Consider the following 12,324-nt stretch of genomic DNA (forward strand, 5'->3'; position numbering starts at 1 on the left):
TTTCCCTGGAACCCTGAATAGCAAGCTTTACCAACCACATACTTTTACTGATTCCCATGTTTCAGAGGTTTTACAAGAAAACTGCAGATTGAAAAATGAACTGGAGAAATTAATTGTGGAGAGAAATGAGCTGAAAATGAAATCTGAAGTAGCTATGAACCAATTTGAAAATTCCATAAAAAGGTAAAATGTGAATTTGTAAATATATGGGGACATAAAAAGATAAAAGTTTAAAAATTATAAGATGCATTTCTTCTAGATAATTAGTTTGACCCTGAACTGAATTCATAACCAAATTTTAAGAAATGGGTTATACGTTGCTAAGCATAGATCTGTTTCAGAGTAGAATCCTGTACCTGTTGGAAGCCCAGATTCTGAGAACCTGAATCTCCATGTCAACCCAAGCAGTGATTTTGATCTAACTAGTCTTGTCTTTCTGCATATATCCAAATGGTGTTAATAAGCTGGCCACTGGGCCTTCTTGCAAATGAGTATCATTTTTTACTGTCGCCATAGGCAGATTGCTGTTAGAAAACTGGTTGACATTCTAAGAGGAAACAGTCCTTTTTTCCAAAATAACTTCAAATTAATATTGTGATCACATCCATCATGCCTTGAAGAACTTTTATAGTCATCCCTTTCCTTCTCAAAATCTCCAAGTACTATCTCCTGTCTCTTTGTTCCTCTGAGCCTTTTAACATGCTTTTTCGTCTGATGAAACCAAATTCTTTTCCTCTTTGTCTTTCTGTACCAGTTTTCCACAAGTAGCCTCTTCTTTTATTTCTACCTCGCTTCCTCTTAAATATGGCTATCAACCTCACTATTCTTTTAAACCTGATCAGTTAATTATGACCTTTCCCAGTCTAGTGGAGTTTTCTCCGTTCTCATTTTCCTTGACATTATCGATTATACTGCCTTTCCTGAAATGGTTTCCTCTCTTAATGTCCATGACTTGGCAGCTCTGACTAAAACTTTTTTTTCTGTTTCTTTTAACTGACTCCTGACTCCTCTTCATGTGCCCCCCTCAAAAATCTGACTTTCTATGCCTAATTTGCTGAATTTCTTCCTGCCTATTTTTTTTTTTTGCTTGTTCATATTTCAAGTCCTACCTCTTTCACAAATTATTTCCTAGAGTTTCCTAGAAAATTTCCTGCTTCAACCTCCAACTCCTATATAATTTATGTACCAAGAAAGTACTAATCATAACACTGCCTTTGCAGCTTCTTAAGAACTGATATAAGATTATATTTCTTTTGCAGCCTGCAAACAATAATAGGTTTGATCTGAGGTTTAAAGTAAGTCTTGGGGTATATAAAATGTGTAAGTTAATGTTTATGAAGCAACATATTAATTATGAAATTATATAGCATTATTGGGAAAATATAATGTTCTGCTCTTCAAAGATTGGGACTTTAATAATACATTTGACTGACTCAAGGAACAGTTGGAGGCATCAGTATGTGTAATGAGTGCCTGAATGGAGGAATAGGTAGGTCTTGTAGAATGCGGGGCCTCTACTAGAAGAATGAGCATCGGAAGTGCCTAACATGCTTATTGATGAATTGGCAGCCATGTCTCATTGAGTCATCATGGTAACCATATAGCTTCCAAATTGAAACTTTGTTTCTTTAGTCTTGAAAATAATAGTAGCACTGAAGCTATTTGGAAAGGATCATATTCTTTCCTAGAAATAATTTAAAATGCAAGCTTTTCCTATAAATTTTTCTGTACATAATTTATAATTTTTTAGTATTGTTAATCTGTTTCTCTGGGTTTGAGAGGTATTAACCTTTCCTAGTCCCAGATTTAGGTTGTTTTTTATTACAGTTAATATTGGTATTTTAGATTTTTATGCCTTTTTTAGACCCTTAATCACACTGTTTCCATGAATAAATATTCACAAAGTCAAATAAGCAACTGATATATTTGTTTAAAGTTTGAGAATTGTCATATTAATAAGTATCAACAGTGATTTACTATCTGCTTTGGTTACAGTCCTGTCACTTTTAAATAATATTCCAGTAGGAGAGGAAATGGTTGTCTATAAGAAATGTATCAACTCTTTAGTCATGACTTTACCATTTACCAAACTGCTTCTGAATACATAAATTTTGTCATGGAGACAAATGAATAGTATCTCACACTTAATGGTCCAAAATAATTAGGTTCAGTTACCCTGTCCTAAGAATTATTATAAAAAATAATTTATTCTCAGAGCATACAGCTAGCCCAGAGTTATAGGCATGGACTAAAAACTGGAGAATGTTGCCTTAGAGACAAAGCATTGGAGATTCTAAAGGGAACAACAGCGCTTATCCAAATAAGAATCTGGGCAAGAAATCTAAGTTTATCTTAAAAGATAAAATGACAGGCTCTTTGCTTTAAATCCAAATAAAACATATACAGCCTTCAATTCCTTCAGGAAGTACAGCCCCAGGCTGGAGGTAGGACTCTGAGGTTCAGCTCTGCTGGGTTCAACCCCAGCTCTGCAACTTACTTATCTGGGACCATAGATGCATCTCTTTACTAAATTAAAGTTTGCCCTTTAAAAATTCAGTAAATAGTGAGCTTATGGAGTGGTAGTAAGAACTCACAGACATGTATAAGGCATGTGGCACAGTGCAGTAGATAGTGGTGCCTCTCTCCCTTTGCTGCTTTAATTTCTAGGCTTCTTACATTATTTTTGTGCTAACTCTGAATTTGAGGCTGAAGAGCTGTTTTTATGTGTGGTTCTCTTTTGTTTGCCCTAAAGGGTCAAGGAAGATACTGCGGCACACATTACATCTCTCAAAGCATCTCATCAGAGGGAAGTAGAGAAACTCCTTTGCCAAAACGCAGTAGAAAATTCTTCTTCCAAAGTAGCTGAACTAAATCGTAAAATAGCAACTCAAGAGGTAGATGACTTTATCAAACTTTGACTTTAATGTGATTTTTTTTTTCAGTACTGCCAACAAAACATTAATTTGGAAATATTTTAACTGCGCTTTTTGAGGTTGGTGATAGAAATGGTAAATTAGTGTTGGCTTGATTGTATTTTTACATGAGAGAATGCCATTACCATATGTTTAACTGTTCTACTTTAAAGTTATACCTCTAAATAAGTGTTTTTACGGTTTTGTCCCTACATTTCTCAAGTAAATACTCCTCTAAATAGATTATAATGGATGACTGAGGGATATATCTAATATGATTGGGACCTTAGTACTTGAACTTGAATGTTGAACCATCTCCCTCCACCTTAAGTCCCAACTGACAAGTAATTGTCCTAGTCATTTCTCTTGCCTCATTATCTTTTATTCATTAAACAAATGATGATTTGAGGTCTGTAGACATTTAGGCACTGGGGATAAAATAATGAACAGAGAGATATACACATCTCTAGCCATTATGAAGCATAGTCTTTTAAGAATTGTGACAGGGTATGCTGACAGCTCATACACATTTCCTCAAATGTGTCTTTTGTGTTGGATACTATTTATGTCTACTTGGAATACTTATGAATGTCTACTGTGTGGCCCATCTTCTGTGGTATTAATAAGTTAAAAAAAAAAAAAAAAGCATTAAAATAGAATTTACAACTTCCAAAAGATAGATCTAAGAAAAAAAAAGAAAAAGAAAATATGGCAGAATGTTAGCAGTAGGTAATTCTAGTTAAAGAATATATGAATGTTCTTTTTGGTCTTCATTTTTCTGTAGATTTTAATTTTACAAACAAGTTGAGGGAAAAAAACTTCAAGAAGTAATTATCTCACCACTATCTCTCCCACCTATAATTATTTAATAGCATCTTAATTAAAAATAAATCCCTTAGTTGGGGAAGTTTGAATATGGACTGGATATTAAATATTATGAAATTATTGTAAATTTTCTTATGTATAAAAATGTCACTGGTTTTGTGACAAAATACCCTTATAACTAGGAGATGCATGTTGAAAATTTCATTTGGGGTACTTAAGGGTGAAATGTAATTAGATCTGTAATTTAATCTCAGGTAACTTAGAAACAGAGAACTTTGACTGTTTTTAATGCTTTAATGAATAATATTTAAGTGCTTTTCAAAAGTAACCATTATACAGCCTTGCAGATAACCTCTCTAGCTTTCTTCCCCCCATACAAGAAGGGTGTCAGAGGGCAGTATAAACATTATATCAAGTAATTATATAGTAAAGAGGGGTCTGGGAGAGGTGGAAAAAGTAGTATCATTATGCCACAGTGCCATAAATTGTTATTTTCCCAAAATTTTAAATGTAATATTGAAATTTATGAGTTAAATGGAAGTCACTGCAGTCTGATCATAAAAGATAAGCATTAGAGATAAAAGATAAGAATTTTTCCTACATTTTTGCAGTTACTTGATGGAAGAATTTATGTATTTCAGTTTCTTTGTTTCAAAATATGAGACTAACATTTATTTCACATATTATTAGGCTTGTGTTATCTTTATTTAGTCAATAGCTCTTTAATTAAAACTATTATTCTGCTTAACAAAATATAAAGATAATATTAACCACTTTCTTCAGATTGCTTAGACTTTATAGAGGTTCATTTTAACATGTATTTTTATAGAGGTATTTATAAAGGTATTTTTTAGGCCTTAAGAAGAAAAGTACTAGAGATAAAGAAGACAAGTAGTTACAGTTATTAATTTGTAATGTATGTGATACTTTATATTAAATGTTGAAACAAGAAAATGAATCTATTTGATGAGTTTAATTCATTCATTGAACTTAATTTTTATGGCAATTTATTTCAAAGTTAGAACTTGGTAATTTTAAAATACTAGGATCCTTTTTATTTTTAGTACAAACAAAAGTCATTAGTTAGCTTTCTTATATTTTTCAGATAATATTCTAGGAAGAGCTTTAACTTAGTACTTCTAACATAATTTCCTAGATACTTATAAAACATTTCCAAAATCAAGTTAAAGACATGCAAGATAAACAAGAGTCTCTTGTTGTTTCTCAAGTTCGAGAAGAAATCCTGCAGAAAGAGGTAAGAAATAACAAAAATATTGGGCTAACAAACTTCTTCATAAATTTTTAACTTAAATGTACAAGTAGATATAATTTGAAAATATCTGTCATATCAAGAAAATATTAACAACTTGTTTATGGAAAGTCTGCTTTCCCCAGATGAACCTCAAATATCAATGAATTAAGTTATTTATATGTTTGCATTTGTTGGTATTTTCTGGGCGGTGGGGAAATGGAATTGTTTGGTTCTTTTGTTTGATTATTTAGAAGGTAAAATTGGATGGTTAAAAGTCATTTCTGCATTAAGTGCTAAGACTAATTTGGTTAAGAAATACGTAAACCAATTATGACAGTGATGCTGGATCATGAATCATAATACCATTACAGGATATAAATCTTTCTGGAAACTCACTATTTTTATTACTCTAAAATTCTTTTGGTTTTAGAAAGTGTGAAAAAAATAAGCTGTGTATTCTATTCTTTGAAATACACAGAAGCATAAACTATTTTTATTATTTAAAGATTTATTGAATCAAACAAAACATACAACTGATTGCATTATGAAAATATTAATGGAAAAGTATGCCATAATTGCACAACTGTCAATTTAAAAAGTCTTTTTCTAATATTTGAAAGGCATCGTGCATTCTTTTTAATCTTTAGGATGTACATAAACCTTGTTGTATAAGCAGTAAGTGTACAGAACCTCACATACCTGAAGTACCATTTTTAGGAAAAGCAGTAAAAGCAAGTATGTGTTCATGTTTGCAAGATAAAGATCAAGGTCAATTTTAGTCAGGTTATAGTGTTCTCAGTTTAAGAATGGCTAAAATATTTGAAAATAGAAGAGCTGCAAATACATGATTTTCAAGTCTGTTTACTGGAAAATTTAAGTAAAGCACTTCATCTCTTGAATAATGGTCATGATAATCTGCCGTTTAATATGAAGTATACTTATAATAGTTGTTGTAACAGGGCTAATTTATTCCCACTACTAATAACCTACAGAGGGTCCTCCCTCATGTCCTGTGTTGTTATGAGGCAATTCTCAGGCTCATGCAAATATGAACTATTCCCAGCCCTATATGAGCTCCAGGAATTGTTCAGGCTACTATTAACAATGGCTTCATAACTGCCTCCTGGCAACAAACTAGGCAGTCATAGAGCTCATCTTGTTTCCCTTTTCTCATGAAGCAGTCTTGCAATGCCGTTAGCCAGTGTTTGAAAACAGTTTCATGTATTGTCTGATCTTTCTGGTTGGTTAAGAAAGGGGTATAATTACTCCTGTCTCTTTTACTTCATTGTGCCACAGGTGAAAACACACTATACATTTTTAAATGGTGGTAAATTCTTTTGTTTTTTGACTGTTTCTTTTAGATATTTGTTAATTTTTTATTTAAATATACTTGGTATATAATATTATGTAAGTTTATTAGTTTAAGGTGTACAATATAGTGATTAAACACTTTTATACCTTACCATGTGATCACCCCACTAATTCTTGTAATCATCTGTCACTGTGCAGACTTATCACAGTATTATTGTATTCCCCTTCACATTTTCACCCAGTGCCCCAGCCCCTCCTTTTGTTAACCATCCCTCTGGTATCTTTATATTAATCTGTTTTTGTTTTGTTTGTTTTGTTTTTTTAGATTCCACATATAAGTGAAACCATACTGTATTTTTCTTTCCCTGTCTGACTTATTTCACTTAGCATAATACTCTCTAGATCTATCATGTTTTCTCAATGGCAAGATTTCATTCTTTTTTATGGCTGTATAATATTCCATTCGTGTGTGTGTGTGTGTGTGTGTGTGTGTGTGTGTGTGTGTGCGTGCGCGTGCGCGCGTGTGTATGCATGTGTGTGTGTGTTTTCATACATGTACATATACATGCATACACACCACATCTTTATCCATTCATTTATTGATGGACACCTAGGTTGCTTCCATATCTTGGCTATTGTAAATTATCTTTTATTATCTTTTCAAATTAATGTTTTTATTTTCTTTGGATAATTAACCAGAATTGTTTGGTGGATGTTTTGCGGAATCGCCATACATTTTTCCATAGTGGCTGCACCAATTTGCAATCCCACCAACAGTGTACAAGGGTTTCCTTTCTCTACATCCCTGCCAACACGTATTATTTGTTGACGTTTTAATAATAGCCATTCTGACTGGTGTATGGCGGTATCTCATTGTAGTTTTAATATACATTTCCCTAATGATTAGTGATACTGAGCATCTTTTCATATGTCTATTGGCCATCTGTATGTCTTCTTTAGAGAAATGTCTTTTCATGTCCTCTGCCCATATTTTGATCAGATTGTTTTTTTGTTATTAAGTTGTATGAGTTTCTCATATATTTTGGTTATCAATTCCTCATCTGATATATCATTTGCAAATATATTCTCCCATTCAGTAAGTTGTTTTTGTTTTGTTTTCTTCGCTGTGCAGAAGCTTTATAGTTTGATGAAGTCCCATTTGTTTATTTTTCCTTTTGTTTTCTTGCTCGTGGAAACATATCCAAAAAGATATTACTCAGACTAATGATAAATAGTTGACTACATAAGTTTACTTGGTTTCAGGTCTTGCATTTTAGTCTTTAATCCATTTTGAGTTTATTTTTGTATATGGTATAAAAGAGGGGTCCACTTTAATTTTTTTTTGCATGTATCCAGTCTTCTCAACACCACTTGTTGAAGAAACTTTCATTACTCTATTGCATATTCTCACCTCCTTTCTTGTAGATTAGTTAACTGTGTAAGCGAGGCTTATTCTGGGCTCTCTATTCTGATCTATGTGTCTGTTTTTGTGCCAGTACCATACAGTTTTGATTATTATAGCTTTGTAGAATAGTATGAAATCAGGGAGCATGATACCTCCAATTTTATTCTTTCTCAACATTGCTTTTGCCAGCTTGGGTGCACTGGGGCTGCAGGGTTGAGGCTCGAGGCTTCCTGATATACACAGGGCTACTCAGTGTGCTCTTGGGACACTTTGTTGTGCCCTTTTGCTTCAACTGTCTTTGATAAAGCAGGGTGTGGACAGGGCTGCTTTGTGTGCTTGCATCTCAATGCCCCACTAACTCCGCCTGCTCTTTCAGTGGGGCAGGCATGTATGCACACAGCTGCACTTTGCTAGTTCTGTACTCACTGGTACCAGAGAACCTAGATCGTGCCCTCACCCTCTATCCATGTTCAGGGGAAACATAAACAACAGCACTCACTGGTATCCTACAGGCATAGGTTCTTTCAACTCTCAGAGAGTTCTTGTGGTTCCCTGACCTTCTCTGTATGGCCCCTCTGTCTTGCTTGTGCAGAAGTTGTTTATTTGGTTCATAGCTGTTTTTCAGGAGGAATTGCTCTAAATAGATGTACATTCAATGTGTTTAAAGGGAGTGAGCCTCCATGTACACTGCCATCTTGGACCTACCTCCTAAAACTGCTTGTTTTTTGGGGTTTTTTTTTTTTTGTAACTATCAGAAAACTAAGTGATTTCAAATTTTTCAACATAGTTCAAATCATTGGGTAGTGAACCATCTCCCACTTAGCTTGATAATTACGGAAACCCAAAAGGATTTTTCTATACTCTGAATTTTGTTCCATGACTTTGTTACCTAAAATGTTTTAAAACCTCATCTCTTTGAAATCATATCTGCTGCAATGGAGTGAAAATCTTATTGAGCCTCTAGTGTGTCTTCATTTAGTTGATGCTAACTCATGTATTCCTCATGTATTCCTCCAATGGCTTTTTCTTTTTCATACTCTAATGAAAACAGTTAATTTTTAAAGTTTTAGCATTCATCATAGATTTTCAGTTTTGTTTTTTGACTTCCTGCTTGACTCCAACAATCTGTTCCTTTATTTCTTTGCACTCTGAAGTTATAGAACGAAGACTTGAATCTTTACTCAGACTCCCTAGAGACAACGGAAACGCTTGATGCTATTTTCATGTTCCGCAGTTAGTATATGTATTTTACTAGTCATGGGTTCTTTTTCATCAACGGAATTTTTTTCTTTTTTAGTGTGTGTGTATGTGTGTGTGTGTAATATTCCACAACAGGTTTAGAAACCATTCATGAGTAATCTCTAATAGGAGCCCAGGGACTACTGTGGCCATTCATAAAAACTATCAAAATTCTTATTGTAATTTATCTTATTAAACAAAAACATTTTCATGGCCAAAAGCTCTTCTGAAAGAGTTTATCGAGCTGTATATGCTAGCCCGAAAAAAGGGACCAGGTCCTGGGTTATGCAGTCTGAACCAACAGCAGTGGGACTAGGTGGAAGAGACAAGAAAGCATGTCTCCTGTCCTAGAGCTGACAGGCTCTTTTATGCATACAGTTTGGGGAAGAAAGATCTAAGTTGTTTTGAAAGAATTTTTTACATTGGCTGTAGATTAAGTGGGTGGGAGAAGGGGAAGCATGGCTAGTTCTGGGATAGGAAAAGGTGTTCGCTCCTTTGCATTGGTGGTAGGCAACAGTCCAAAAAGTTCATATGTAAGCAAGATTCAGAAACGCCAGGTGGCCAGTGGCGCCAGGCTATTCTCTTTAGATAATCACAGAAATAGCCACCTGAAAAGTAATTCAAAGTTTCAGTGTATACCCAGGAATGTAAGCAGTCTTTTGTTGGTTTTGCCCTGCAGTTCTTAACTGATTAACCTCTCTTGCTTCTTTTTTCTACCCTCTGGCCTGCTGTGATTAATTTATGACATCTCAGAATTTTCTCCTTGTTAATCTCAAATATTCCTCAGCTAGCTGCTGGTTATTTTATGAACAAATAATAGGATGATCATGGAGTTTATGATAATATCTGAGTTTAAATTCTTGATTTGCCACTGTAAGGCTCGCTAGCAGGTTCAAGTAAACATTTAGAGTCACACAATGACCATAAATCACACTTGGTACTTCGGATACAGGCCAGGAAAGAGCAAGGCAGCACTAGGCATTTCTCTTCAATGCAAGTAGTTCTCACAGCAGTCTATACAGCTGGGCAGGAGACAGCACAGGTGCAAGGGAATAAAACACCTTGCAAGTGGAGAAACCACCCAGGCATAGACACCACATATTACACAAGAACCAGTGCCTCTTATAATAACCCACAAAGTGGTTCCCACAAGGACATGCCCAGTATAAGAGTCGGTCAATATTATAGGCTTTTGGGATATAGTAATGAATAAAATACCTGAAGATCTTGCCCTTACGGACCTTGCATTCTAGCGGGTAAGACAGAAAAAAAATCACTAATTCTCATTAGTGTTATTCATTTCTGTCCCTGTTGAGCATGAATTCAATATTCCATATATTTTGCATACTAATGGTAATACATATTAACAGAGAAATTAGAAAGTATAAACTTGCCTGCGATCCCACCACCCAGATGTCTATTATGTTATCTATTCTTCCAGATTTTTTCCATTTATACTTATATAGAAATAGTGTGGGTGTTGTGCTCATGTATGCACACATGCAAAATACATTTTTATTTGTGTATTCTGCATGCATATATGATTTTAAAGTATATTTTTAACCTAACAGTATATATAAATTCTTTTCCAGTTTTACTGGGATATAATTGATAAACAGCACTGTACAAAATAATGATCTGACTTACATATATCACGAAATGATTACCACAGTAAACTAAGTTAGTATCCATTATCTCATAGTTTACCCCACCTCCCCCACCCCCACCCCCCCAAAAAATAGTACTGTTTTCCTTGTGATGAGGACTGTTAGGATTTACTCTTAACAGCTTTCATGTATTGTACCATATAGATCTGTTTTGTTTTTGTGGACTCTAGGATTTTCTATATATATTTTATATATAGAATTTCATATATAGAATATGTTACCTATAAATAGAGACAATTTTATTTCTTCTTTTCTAATCAGATGCCTTTCCTTTCTCTTTTTCTTGCTGATTGCTCTGTTGAGGACTTCCAGTAATATGTTGAAGAGGAGTGGTGAGAGTGAGCCCTTGTCTTGTTCCTGATCTTAAAGGGAAAGCTTTTAACGTTTCACTGTAGAGTATAATGTTATCTGTAGGTTTGTCGTATATGGTCTTTATTATCTTGTGATACATTCCTTCCATACATAATTTGTTAAAAGTTCTAATTACAAATATATGTTGTGTTAATGTGATGTATCACATTGATTGATTTGCATATGTTGAAATATCCTTGCATCCCAGAGATAAACCTCACTTAATCATGGTGAATGCTCTTTTTAATATACTGAATTCAGATTGCTAGTATTTTATTGAGACATTTTTCATCTGTATTCATCAGATCTGGCTTGTAGTTTTTTGGTAGTGTCTTTTTCTAGCTTTGCTATCAGTGGAATGCTGACCTTGTTAAAATGAGTCTGGGAGTGTTACTTCTTTATGTTTTGGAAGAGTTTGAGAAGGTTTAGCATTAGTTCTTTTTTAAATGTTTGGTAAAATTCACCTTTGAAGCCGTCTGGTCTTGGGCTTTTCTTTTTTGGGAGTTTTTGATTACTGATTGAGTCTTCTTTAATAATTGGTCTATTCAGATTTTCTACTTCTTTCTGATTTTGTCTTAGTATGTTGTATGTTTCTAAGAATTTTTCCATTTCTCTGGATTGTCCAGTTTCTTGGCACACATTTGTTTATAGTAGCCTCCTATGATCCTTTGTATTTCTGTGGTATCTGTTGAAATGTCTCATTTTTCCTTGGTTAGTGTAGCTAAAGTTTTGTCAATATTATATATTCGAAGAACCAACTCTTAGTTTTGTTAATCTTTTCTATTGTTTTCCTGTTCTCTTTCATTTATTTCTGCTCTAATCTTTATTATTTCTTTCCTCTCCTAACTTTGGGGTCATTTCTTCATTTTCTAGTGCCTTGAGGCATAGAGTTAGGTTGTTTGAGATCTTTTTTGTTTCATAATGTAGGCGTTAATTGCTATGGACATCCCTCTTAGAACTGCTTTTACTGCATCCTATAAGTTTTGGTATATTGTGTTTCTGTTTTTGTTTGTCTCAAGATACCTTTTTATTTCTCCTTTAATTTCTTTTTAGATGCACTGGTCACTCAGGAGAGTGTTGTTTAATTTCCATGTATTTGTGAGTTTTCCTCATTACTGATTTCTAGTTTCATACCATTCTGGTCAAAGATTTAAATCTTCTTGAATTTTCTAGTTTTGTGGCTTAACATATGATCTGTCTTCAGAATTGTTCCATGTGCTCTGGAGAAGAATGTGTATTCTGCTGTTGTCAGAGTGAATGTTCTGTGTGTGTGTGTGTGTGTGTGTGTGTGTGTGTGTGTGTTTGTCTGTATTTTATTGTGCGAATATCTCTACGCACATAAACGTGCGGTTGTAGCGATCT

At 34.1% G+C, this 12,324-nt stretch overlaps 1 protein-coding gene across 3 annotated transcripts in view; it reads left to right on the forward strand.

Moving 5' to 3' along the window:
- Nucleotides 1-12,324, forward strand: part of CEP162 (centrosomal protein 162) — an 81,838-nt gene that overhangs the window by 54,319 nt on the left and 15,195 nt on the right. For 2 of the 3 annotated variants that reach the window (XM_006926342.3, XM_025042584.1), the window contains 3 exons: nucleotides 1-183; nucleotides 2,753-2,894; nucleotides 4,894-4,992. The exon at nucleotides 1-183 is cut by the window's left edge and continues 2 nt beyond it. In XM_006926342.3, coding sequence (XP_006926404.1) covers nucleotides 1-183; nucleotides 2,753-2,894; nucleotides 4,894-4,992 — 424 coding nt within the window. The remainder of the gene's footprint in view (nucleotides 184-2,752; nucleotides 2,895-4,893; nucleotides 4,993-12,324) is intronic. The other variant, XM_015600541.2, reaches the window with a different exon arrangement.

This window comes from Pteropus alecto, unplaced genomic scaffold (genome assembly GCF_000325575.1).
Source record: "Pteropus alecto unplaced genomic scaffold, ASM32557v1 scaffold7, whole genome shotgun sequence".
Lineage (NCBI taxonomy): Eukaryota > Metazoa > Chordata > Mammalia > Chiroptera > Pteropodidae > Pteropus > Pteropus alecto.